The sequence below is a fragment of the Malaya genurostris genome, chromosome 3 (assembly GCF_030247185.1).
Source record: "Malaya genurostris strain Urasoe2022 chromosome 3, Malgen_1.1, whole genome shotgun sequence".
Taxonomy (NCBI): Eukaryota; Metazoa; Arthropoda; class Insecta; order Diptera; family Culicidae; genus Malaya; species Malaya genurostris.
This window is the reverse complement of record NC_080572.1, coordinates 281796286-281808900: the sequence shown is the minus strand read 5'-3', so window position 1 is coordinate 281808900 and position 12615 is coordinate 281796286. Positions and strand designations below refer to the sequence as shown.

Here is a 12615-nt window from a genome sequence, read left to right as displayed (position 1 = left end):
ATAAAACGCATAAAATTTGCAAAATCTCATCGGTTCTTTATTTTAAACGTTAGATTGGTACATGACATTTACTTTTTGAAGATAATTTCATTTAAATGTTGACCGCGGCTGCGTCTTAGGTGGTCCATTCGGAAAATCCGCTTTTTTATCGACAAATTTTGTTCAGCGATGAGGCTCATTTCTGGTTGAATGGCTACGTAAATAAGCAAAATTGCCGCATTTGGAGTGAAGAGCAACCAGAAGCCGTTCAAGAACTGCCCATGCATCCCGAAAAATGCACTGTTTGGTGTGGTTTGTACGCTGGTGGAATCATTGGACCGTATTTTTTCAAAGATGCTGTTGGACGCAACGTTACAGTGAATGGCGATCGCTATCGTTCGATGCTAACAAACTTTTTGTTGCCAAAAATGGAAGAACTGAACTTGGTTGACATGTGGTTTCAACAAGATGGCGCTACATGCCACACAGCTCGCGATTCTATGGCCATTTTGAGGGAAAACTTCGGAGAACAATTCATCTCAAGAAATGGACCGGTAAGTTGGCCACCAAGATCATGCGATTTGACGCCTTTAGACTATTTTTGTGGGACTACGTCAAGTCTAAAGTCTACAGAAATAAGCCAGTAACTATTCCAGCTTTGGAAGACAACATTTCCGAAGAAATTCGGGCTATTCCGGCCGAAATGCTCGAAAAAGTTGCCCAAAATTGGACTTTCCGAATGGACCACCTAAGACGCAGCCGCGGTCAACATTTAAATGAAATTATCTTCAAAAAGTAAATGTCATGTACCAATCTAACGTTTAAAATAAAGAACCGATGAGATTTTGCAAATTTTTTGCGTTTTATTGTTTAAAAAAGTTCTCAAGCTCTTAAAAAATCACCCTTTATGACTGCATTGACACCATTTTGATTGGGAGTGTGCCGTGAGATACCAAGCCTCAAAAAAAGTTGGAACGGTAACTTTGAGCTGTCATAGCTCAGCTGTTTTTCAACGAATCTCAATAAATTTCACACCCTCGAATTTTGTGAAGTTCGTAGCTTGATTCAAAAACATTGTAGGGGATGATTGGTGAAAAAAAACCAATGAAAATTTTATTTTTCCCGTTCCAAATTCTTTTCACGCGCCCAATATGTCCTATCTGCTTTGCAATTTTCTTTCCTTTGGCATAAACGTCGTATAAAAAATATTGAATACTTCAACTTTACCGAGTCATAACTTTGTTGTTGGGGGCTGTCCATAAAAGACGTCACGCCGCAAGGGGGAGGGGGGTGTTTCATAAAACGTGACCTTTTGTGACAGGGGGAAGGGGGGTGAGGTTTTTGGAATGTGACGTCCACCATTTTCAATGAGCGCATTTTTGAAATACCTAATTATATTACTGCTTTGCCCTATTTCCTGAAAAAATCTCCACAATAAACGTTTACATTCTATAGGGAAATGTGTATTTGTTGATGTAAAAGCTTCTTCTTGTAAATTCGAAAATGAACGATGCAGGAAATCATTTCTGTTGTGATCAGCAAAAGTGCATGGAGGAGCGAGTAAATTAGCGAAATTAATCTATTTTGCCTATATATGAGTAAAAAAGAAAAAGATGCCTTCAAACGGTTTACCTTAAGTTATGCACTGACAATTTTTTCAGTAATTTGATTTTCTAGTATTGATAATAGTAGGGGAGAGTGGGGTTAGTTGAACCACGGGGATACATGAACCATTAGGGATATTTCTTCACTGACTAAAAACCTTTCTGCGATCATAAGGTGTACCGGTAACCTAACCTCACACATATTTGTGCACGCTTCTGACGTTTGTTGTTAATGATTTGTGGGGTTACATGAACCACTTTCATCAATGCTGCTGGAGGTTTTCTACCACATGCGATGGTATTTCCACGGGATAACTTCATTCCTAAAATGTTGAAAAACAGTGTGCCGAATACACTCGGCCTTGCAAATAGAACAGGATGCATGAATGCAGAATAGTTTTTAGGGGTGTTGAATCATTTTATTAAATTTTCGAACGCGTTGAAAACAAATCTGAAATTATTCAATTTCGAAAACCACGAAGGCCACCTGTACATTGGGATTTTTGGTTTTAGTAAAGAAAAATGGCATTACAATTTTAACTTTACCACCACACAATAAGATGCAACCATTAGACAGAACTTCATTTACAGTTCATTTAAAACAGCTTACAACCATTCTCTGCATGCAGATCTTTGCAGCAACCATTTACAATTTACGAGGTTGCAGAATGCGTGAGTACTGCGCATGACACTGCAAATACCCCAACGAATATAAAATCTGGATTTCAAAAGACAGGATTTTTTCCTTTTAATCCACAAACATTTTCTGTATCAGACTTTCTAGGAAGTAAATTTACCAACAGAAGCAACCGAGAACATCGTCGGAATTCTAACATTAATTCAATTCAGTCTGACATGCTCTCTAACATTGACAATATTCCGTTGGCATCCATAGTGCCAAAAAAGGCAATAGTTTGCTAAATAAATGTGGATTTCTACTAGGACAATCTCCAGGAAACATACGAGAGTTCCCAAAGGCTACCGCTACAGATTCTCAAACAAAGGCAGACAAAGTCATTTCATACGTTATACTAAATAAATCTAATATTTATTTTTCATTTTTTAAAAAAAGAGACACGTTCAAAAATATAACAAATTTTTTTTTCATATAGTTATTTTTTATATTTTTATTCTTTCCTCAAAGGTGGATCAATTATCCCCATGGGGTGGTTCAAGTATCCCCATGCATGGAGATACTTGAACTATCTGACATAATATTATAAAAAGCTGCTATTTATGTCGAAAAGCGAATTTACATTTATTGATTACATTGAATATCGGAAAGAAAGGTTTGTTTTGATTAACCGTAGGTGAAACATGTTTTACCCCAAATAGTTTTAAAGATATATCAATTAACAAAAAAAGTGGTTCAAGTAGCCCCACTCTCCCCTATATCATAAGAATTTCTCTTATCTGATTCTGATGCAGTTTATTCAATTGTACTCCATTTGAAAAAGGGCGAGAGGTCAAGGATTTCAGACATAGATCATGTCATGTCTTATCTTGATCATATGTGATTTTCCTCCACCAACATCAAAGCTTATCGAATCATCCAATGATTGAACTTACATAAATCAAGAATCATTTTAGCTCAAAATCACTACCCATTGTGCGACGGAAGATCAGTACCGATATTGATCGATGTGATTTAAAATTCACTGATCAACTGATCTTGAAAAGATTCTCCGGCAGTGATCTCGTTTTGATGAGGTTTTGGTCTTTATTTTCTCAGCCCTGTATGCTACACTAAGGAAATATTATTCTTTACCTAAAACAATAATATATCTGTGTACCCCTAGGAGGAATAAAACAGATGATTTAAATGTTTCATCAATTCCAACCAAATACTTTTGTTAAATTATATAATGGATATTAATAAAATAATTCCGATGAATTTGTAGTTTTAGGGATATTTTTAATCTAATGTCAGCATGTAATAAATCGATTTTTCCCTCATATTTGTATGGTTTGTCATACATGTTGAGAATGTATTGAGATGAATTTTATTTAATTTGAATTCGTGACATGTGACATAGGGGGGGGGGGGTGGGGGTGGGGTGTCTTTGATTCTGTGACAAAGGGGGGATGGGGAGTCAAAAATCGTCAACAAAAGCGTGACGTCTGCCAACCGATCTTTAAAATTTTTTCACCATTGGAAAGGTACTACTTACAGAAAAAAAATGCACTGAAAAAAAAGTTATAATGAAAACTGTAGATAGATGACCTAAGAAAAGGAGAGACTTTTTACAATGATCGTAAATATCTCAAAGCGATGACCTATATATTTTTACACATCATTCGATTGCTAGTGATACCAGCTACAATTTTCGCTGAGGCTGATTTGTCGTGTTGTGGTTTTTGGGTACAAATGGGATCGAATGGGTATTCAGGAACGATTGTTTTTTTTTTTTTTTTGGCGTAATGCGATGACGTTTTATCCGGCCAAAACACGTATTGTCCATCAGCATTATGTTTTTGAGGAAACGGGATCAAAATTTTCTTTAAACATTCGTTCTGGTACACATCTTGATTGATTGCCAACCCAGATGGCTTGAACCATGGCATTTCTAAGTCACCTTTCTCGGAAATGGCAATGTACAGCATCACTTTCTGTTCAAACTTCTATTTTATGTTCGGAGGTGCAATAGAACTATCGTTTCCGGTAATCTGCGTCTTCGAAAGAGGAAAATAACTTTCGTCGTCCAAAACGAAACATTTTCCGGAATAATTTTTAATCGACCAGCGGCATTGGGACTTCTGTGCGTCAGTATATCCCGGGGCTCGTGTCTTCTTTCGGCACTTTATTCCGACTCTTTTCAATGTTTTGCAGATGTACTGGTGAGAACAGTTGAACTTTTTTGCGGCATCCCTTTGTCTCAGTGAATCGTTGTTATTGAAGGCACGAGAAAGAGAACTAAGTCCTTTTGCGTCAGTAATTTTGGCTTGTCTTGCACTACCTTCCTTACGAGCAGTTGTTGGGCATCTTAAGATATTGTAAACTATCGAAGCCGCAAAATTTTTGCTCTTAAAATGTTCTACCGTATACTATTTGCCGAGATTTCTGTGCAGTTCGTAGAACTCTACAATGAGCTCGTGAAATACTTCTTGTTTCGACGGCATTTTGAGCAAAACTGAGCAAGCATAAACAAAACAGAAAATACTAGCAGAAAGAGGAGAGAGAGCTCGTTTGTTGTTAAGCATACAGGCCTCGAAAAAAAAAACAAAATTTTAGTTGCCACCCGTTAGTTTATTAATTCAAATTTTAAATTGTACACAGCAAAACATCCCGATTTTCAGCGTTATTTCGCTCGAAGGAAGCTCCATTCTCTGACTCGAAAACAATCTATATAAAAGAAAAGTTTCTCACGTCGAACCACTGAAAACAAGGTAATTATTCGCCAACGGTTTCTGACAAAGGCGGTTCACAAGGCTTTGGAAAATTCATTTTCAGCGAATTTTTTTTTCAAACGGTACTAGGGTTAATTGTCAACAGCAGATGTTTACTGGTGCTCAAAGTAAAAAAATACATTCAGTCTGCCATTAGCAACTTCAAAACACACACACACACACACACTCTAAATTCGAAAACAGAGTGACGAGGAAATTACTACGATCTTTGCAAGACACCAAAGACTTGCTCAGCAGCACACGTTCCCAAGCTACAGCAACAGGAAGGCATCGTCGCTCAAGGGTTCCTTCGATGGCAGACACACTTTGCCAAGCCAAACCAAACCGAGTATGTGATAATTTGTTTGCCGCGAAATTCTTCACGGAAACTTTGCTAACACCGCCTACTAATGGGTAATGTTTTCTTATAATGGGTAGCAATTTCAACCTAGAATCTTCCTTGGAAACACTTTTGTGTACCGCACAATCATTCCGGAACCCGGGGGAAAGTTTCCCCGTATCGAAGCCGAAATTTCAAACACAGGATCGGGGTTCCGTTTGGATAAGTTGGAACGTGCGTTGATGTGAGCAGTCATTTTCCGACAGACAGCATACCCTTCCACCACTCTCTCTCTCTCTCACACACATCCACACTGAGGTGAAAATACGATATTTATTCGTATCTGGCATACTTGTACCAGTAGCTTAACAGCTTAGACATCGTACGAAATAATAATTCATGGAATCGGGAGGGAAAATGTTTGTCGGTTGCAAGTCAAATCAAGAGAGAAAAGTAACGGAATTCGTAACGTGTTTCTTGAATGTATAAAACTGGTCCTAGATAGATTATAGATAGAGACTATTTTCCAACTCGTACGGACATAAACCCATGCAATTTATGTGACTTGTTCTCAATCAACTGTAGTTCTCAGCCAAGAAGATAAATGAAATAGGTTATTCAATAAAAAAACAGCTTGACATTTTCTTTCACTGCCATCAAACGTGAATGGCACCGTTCGCAAATTGAATTCGTTATTAATTTTCGCAGATTGCATTACTTCATACAAACACACATACAAAACTGCAATTGCAAACACCGCCTGCAAACAGAAAAATCATCGTTTTTAATTAATTTTTCTTCTTTTCTCTTCTTTTGAAAAAAAAAACACGAAATATGCTTTGCGTTCATCTTTCCACATCATCAATATATAAAAAAAAACCATCGCGTATCTGTCATCAATCGCAATCAAATCATCCTTGAACCGCCAGGCCACATCCCACACCTCGCCGGCCCAAACCCCGAAGTCACCGGTCCATCAGCTCAAGTATCCACCGAGCTACCCGCCATCATCACCCCATACTCTGTCAGCACCACAGCAGGCCGGGCCTCAGCGCCGTGCCGTGTCCCCATTGGGTGGTTCGTCGACTGTAGCCTTCAGCGGAGGTCGTGCGGTTCTGCCTTCGAAGCAGCAAACTACTCCGCAACAACTGCAACCAGCTCGTCCGGTTAGTGCTCCGTATTATCAACAACACCCGCAGCAACATCATCAACAACAACAATATTATCAACAACAACAACAACCCCAGCATAATCGTTATTCGTCGCCTTCAACCGCTTCGTTGCCCTCACCTCGTTCACCCCAGATCATTGGTGGTGGTCACAGTCCACGCGGTTGGGCTCACGTAAATTCACCGGTCCCAGTGTACAATCCGGTGTCCCAGCAGCAACGACAGCAACAACAACAACAACAACAACAACAACAACAGCAGTACGTCCCACCGCCCTTTCAACCGGAACCGGCTCCGTACCATCAGCAGTCGCACACCGCTGGGTACGGGTACGGGTACGGCCCGAGAAAGGTACATAACTGAAAATCGCTTGGCCAAATATTCCGTCTCTCCGCTGCGCTCGCGCAAAACTCCGGTGGGTTCATATATAGAGTGTCGTTGCACCAACTAAGCGCTCTTTTTTCTATTACCTATTTGTACATTATAATTGTTTTGTGTTACTCTAGGATTTTAGTGTTTTTACTATCGTTTCTTGTTTTCTTTTTGTTTCCTGAACTTATTTTCTGTTTTAATTTATTGTTAGTCGACACGGTGTTCAACAAAACCAGACATTTTTCTAAGCTTCATTTCTCTAAATCAGCTGAGTTATTAACAAAAAAACATTGGACACATGAAAATGCTTTTCCACACTCTTCGTTCATTGTGCACATTCACAGTTCCGAAGCACTAATTGGAATTAGTAAGAATTGTGAGTGGCTTTCATGTACTAAAAACTAGGCAGGTTAACGCAATTCCTCAACAAATTTAACGTTAGTAAATTCAACGAAGTAATATTGTTTCTATGGTATAATTCGGTTAGACTGATATGAGAAACCGTAAGTATATTTAAAATAGTAAATCCGGGTGTTCCAGTTGATAAACTTATGGCAAATCACCGAAACAAAAAATTTTTACCACACAATAACGTAGTTGGATAAGGGTTAAGTCACAGTTGCGGATCGCGCGACCAAGTAAAAATCCAAGGATGCCAGGTCATATTTTCAAAGATTTGTGATGAAGCAAAAAAAAACAGTCTGTGCCTAGGACAGGACCAGACAACTGGCTTCTATGTCTCTTCTTATTCCGGTTGCTCTCTGTTATAAATAATATATTCCTCGCGATTAAGGAGTGTATCGTAAAGTAGTTAGCAACATAGATTATTGAATAAAAAAGCGAAAAAAACATATTTTGACATCAGTTTTCGATATATTTTAGAAAAATTACATTTTTATGCATTTCACTGATTATATTGAAGAAAATCCTAGTTTCTGTGAAACGCTCGCACTTTGGACTTGACATTCTTCATTAAATTCTACACAGTTACTTTTGTGACTTTCCTGGTGGCAGCTGTCCAGTTTTTTTTTTTGAGCTCCTGCATGTTTTGGGACACTGTACCTTCCTTCCGAAAGTGCCGCTTGACAATTGCCCAATACCTTTCGATTGGCCGAAGATCCGGGCAGTTCGGTGGGTTGATGTCCGTTTCCACGAATTGTACATTATTTTTTGATAACCACTGTAGAACGGAGTTGGCGTAGTGAGCTGAAGCCAAATCCGGCCAGAAGAGAGAAAGAGCCTTATGCTTTCTGTACAGTGGCAGCATTCTCTTCTTCAAACATTCTTCCTCGTACACCTTGGCGTTAATTGTGCCCTTCGTGAAGAAAATTGACGATCGCAAACCACAGGTACAAATTGCTTGCCAGACCAACACCTTCTGCCCAAACTTTTCCATCGCCACCGTGGTGTCAGCGTCGTCCAGGTCCTGGTACACCGATTTCGTATAATATTGCGGTCCGGGCAGCACTCGAGAGTCTTCTTTGGCGTAGGTTTCGTCGTCGATCAGGATGCATCCGACTTTATTCTGTAGAATCCGGTTATACAGTTTTCGCGCTCTTGTTTTCGCCTGAACTTGCTGTACCAGGGACTTTTTCGGCACCTTCTGTTTCTTGTACGTTTTCAGGGAGTTCCGAACTTTGATCCGTTGAATCATCCCGATGCTGGTGTTGAACTGCTTGGCCAAATCCCGCGTCGACGCCGATGGGTTTTTTCTGATGTTCTCAACCACTTTTAAGTCTCGGCCGGGCTGGCTGGGACCCGTTTTCCTACCGGATCGGGGCAAATCCTTCATGGAAAGGGTCTTACCGAACTTCTAGATAATATTTTCGACACTGGTGTGGTGCACTTTCACCCGTTTTGCAATTTCGTTGTACGTGACACCACTTTCTGAGCACCAAGTGTGCAGAATTTTCTTTCGCGTTTCCGGATTCAATTCGACTCATCATTGAAACGATAAACCGTACCGAAACCAATCGATTGCTGTTATTGACATATAAACAAACATGTCACCACAAAACACGCTGTAAAAAATTGAGCCATTTCAGAGTAATAACTGTTTGAATGTTGCTAACTACTTATCGATACACTCCTAACTGTAGAGATACTTATTCATTCTGAAAAGTTTTTTCCCTTATAACATGCGATTATTTATCATTTGAAAACACTTAGACAAATGTTATACCAGTCAAAAATGTAGCTCAGAATTCAGTTTGATCAGATGCTTATTTTGAAGAAAACGTTTAGTTGAAACAGTTTAATACAAATTTTCTGAAACACATTTTTGGGTAAATAATTTTTGCAGCTCTATTAACTAAAGTATCCAAAACATTCAATTTGAGAAAAATACTAACAAATAGAAGTATCCTAAGATTTGGTGCTATTCTCAAATACAACCAACACAATCAATACTCTCGTCCATATCACACTTTGTGATTTCAGGCTTTCTCTTTGTATCATCTAGTGATTGTTAAATGTACTCGTATACTTCCCACAATGAACTTAAATCCTATTGAAATTCATAATTTTAAGATAGTCCGAAAAAACAAAATATGCAATATCGAGCTACATTGTTACCGACGATACTGACAACACTTTTTCTACCACCCTGCAGCACGCTTAAAAATAGTTACTCAAAAATGAGTAAGATCTCACTCATCTACAGAAAAAGTGGAACAACTCTAATTTAGAGTAACTCCGAAGTTACTCAAATTTGAGTTCTTCCACAGGAAACAATATTTGGGTAAAATCTACTCATTTACTGAGTAATACTTTATTTATACATGTACCAAAAATAGAGTAACTATCACTCAAATTTTGAGTGAAATTTTATTTCACATATACCAAATTTGCAAAAAAATGCTCCTTTTCTGAATGTATTGTATTAAAATATTAAGTAGTTGAACTCAATACTATATCAAGTGGTGGTCGCTTGGAGTAGTGTGTCAATCGCAAATTAACATACATGTAAGTTATGCTCAGGCACCAATCATACACTTATTCCTCATAAATGACATTTGAGCATATTCGTTTCCATTCTAAAGCACAACGCGGAGTTTATCATTCCGGTTTTTGCAGACACAACACCGTTTGTGTTGAGCGACTCACCCTCGAAATACACGATCTCACTAACAAAAAATACAACCTGTAGCTACAAATGGTTATTACAACTTTTAGACTGATCTTGCGAATAGTAACAAAAAAACGAGTTCTTGCGTTAAACTCAAATTTAGAGTAGGAGTTACTCAATATCATTGATGACCTTTTGGGGCCAGTCATTGCCAGTCAGTGATGGATTTGAAAAATCTGTGCAAAAAATTTAAAATCGATGAAACACAGATTATTCTGTGAAACTGGCATCTCTGCGAAAATCTATCGTAAACAGAGATGCCAGGTAAAAATGTCTAATTTCTTTAGGCATGGCTGCAAAAATCTGTGAATCCGAAAAACTGTCCACGGGTTTTCTTTTTTTAGCTTGGCGAGCAAACAAAAAACGGCGCAACCATTTCAAAAGTTTGTAAATTTTGACGACAGTCTGCGAAAATCTCGATTGTAAAAAACTCTGCAAAAAAGTCTCAAGCACGTTAGAAAAAATCTGCAGACCTGGCATCTCTGATCATAAACATCTCACTCAATAAATAAATCATGTTAATTTTACCTGAAAACATATATGATTCTCATCCATGCAACTTTTCAGAGAACATTCTACTGAGTAGGTAGATGAAATGAATAGGATTTTTCATATTGCCTATGTTATAAATTTTTAAACTTTAGCGCTAAAAATTTTGACAGGTAGGGGCTGGGGTCCACTAGCAGATTGATAGTACCTATTAGCTCTCTCCGGACAGTACCAGCCTAGATGCCGTGTGGAATCCAGCGGAAAAAAATGAACCAAGAATAGATCCACTGGGTGCCTGCTTCCATGTCGTAAAAGGCGACAATTGCTGGAGTTTCTTTTTCCTTTCAGTTATCAGATATTTTCAATGTTTCATTCCTGATTACTCTATTTTACTGAATTATCTCTTCGTTCAACCTATCAATTTCCGTCTAGCTTCGGAGAAAGGTTTTATTTGGAGTGTTTTCTTCTTCCAGGTTATTATTTGTCTTTCAGGATTATAGATTGGATGAAGGAAATCAACTATTGCGCAGGTCCGTTGATATTACAAAGTTAATAACAGAGATGACATATATCGGTATATTGAATACATAGTAAAAAAAAAACACTTGATATTAATATTTCAAACAATAAATTATTATTTTTCTCGGCAGCCGGCTGCCCAGATCAACCAATATAACCAATTAATTAAAAAAATAAAGGGGAAATAATAAAGAATCAAGACGCGCGTGAAATTTGTTGACCTTTATTTAGTGATTTAAAATGATTTTATAACAACTGTTTAGAATATGTCTATGCAATGAATCAACTATTTTGTCTAAATCCTATTCACTCGTTTATTTTGTATTTTCATTTATAAAAAATTGGGAAGTTTTTATTCTTTACGCGATAGTATTGCAAATGTTTCTTCAGTTTTCTCAAATAAGAGCTGTGGATCGAGACTTTCCGGGACTTCAATATAGGATATTGTTGAAACGTTCACTCGGGAAGTCAGTGAGTTTAGTGGTGCATCTTGGAATCGGAACATACTGAGTCGCGCGCAAAACCAATACTGAATTTTTTACTAACAAATATTCTTCTCCCGTGACACTTGTGGAGTGCGCAGTAGTATATACGGCCTCTAGTAACAACAAGTGTTGGACTAACATCCTTTCCCATTCCTTAGACGATCTACGTTCGGGCCTGGCCGGCGCCGGTACTGATCAATGAATTCTGGGATTACCAGAAGATGTACATTGAAGGATGATTTACCAGTCCCAGGTCGGATCATCTAGAAACTTAAGTATGAAATGCGCTATACGAGGTCTGTTCAAAAAGTTCCCGGAATTTTTTAATTGCGCGCGTCTGGAGAGTCCGGTGGTCAAAATTTTTTTTTATTGTGTTGGTACATATGTCCCTAATGTATGGTGAAATTTTCAGCTGTATTCATTGCTTACATTCTGTCTTGTAGCGGCTGGTGTAGACGTGTTTTTTTGAGCTCGGCGATTTTTGTTAGTTTAAACAATGGAAGAATTGAAGAGTCAAAGAATTTGTATTAAATTTTGCGTGAAAAATGAAATAAAGTGTAACCAAGTGTGCGAAATGTTACTGAGAGCCTACGGTGAGTCTGCTATGAAAAAAACAAGTGTTTACGAGTGGTATAAGCGTTTCCAAGATGGCCGCGAAGACGTTGAAGACGACGAACGCTCCGGTCGACCCAGCACGTCAATAATCGATGAAAATGTGGGAAGAGTGGAAAAAATGATTATGGATGATCGCCGAATCACTATTAGAGAAGTTGCTGATGAAGTTGGCATATCAGTTGGCTCATGCCATCATATTTTTTCAAATGTTTTGGGCATGAAACGAGTGGCAGCAAAATTCGTTCCAAAACTGCTGAATTTTGATCAAAAAAACAAACGCATTACCATCGCTCAGGAGCTGTTAAACGACGTCAACGACGATCCAAAATTACTTGAAAGGGTCATAACTGGTGATGAAACATGGGTGTACGGTTATGATGTCGAAACAAAAGCACAATCGTCCACGTGGAAGCACCCAACGTCACCAAGACAAAAATCGCCGAGCTCAAAAAAACACGTCTACACCAGTCGCTACAAGACAGAATGTAAACAATGAATACAGCTGAAAATTTCACCATACATTAGGGAC

At 38.4% G+C, this 12615-nt stretch overlaps 1 protein-coding gene across 1 annotated transcript in view; it reads left to right on the top strand.

Annotated features, from left to right (window-relative positions):
* LOC131434357 (uncharacterized) overlaps positions 1–12615 on the top strand; it is a 289695-nt gene that overhangs the window by 167254 nt on the left and 109826 nt on the right. Inside the window, exon 5 of the mRNA XM_058601025.1 lies at positions 6240–6830. Coding sequence (XP_058457008.1) covers positions 6240–6830 — 591 coding nt within the window. The remainder of the gene's footprint in view (positions 1–6239; positions 6831–12615) is intronic.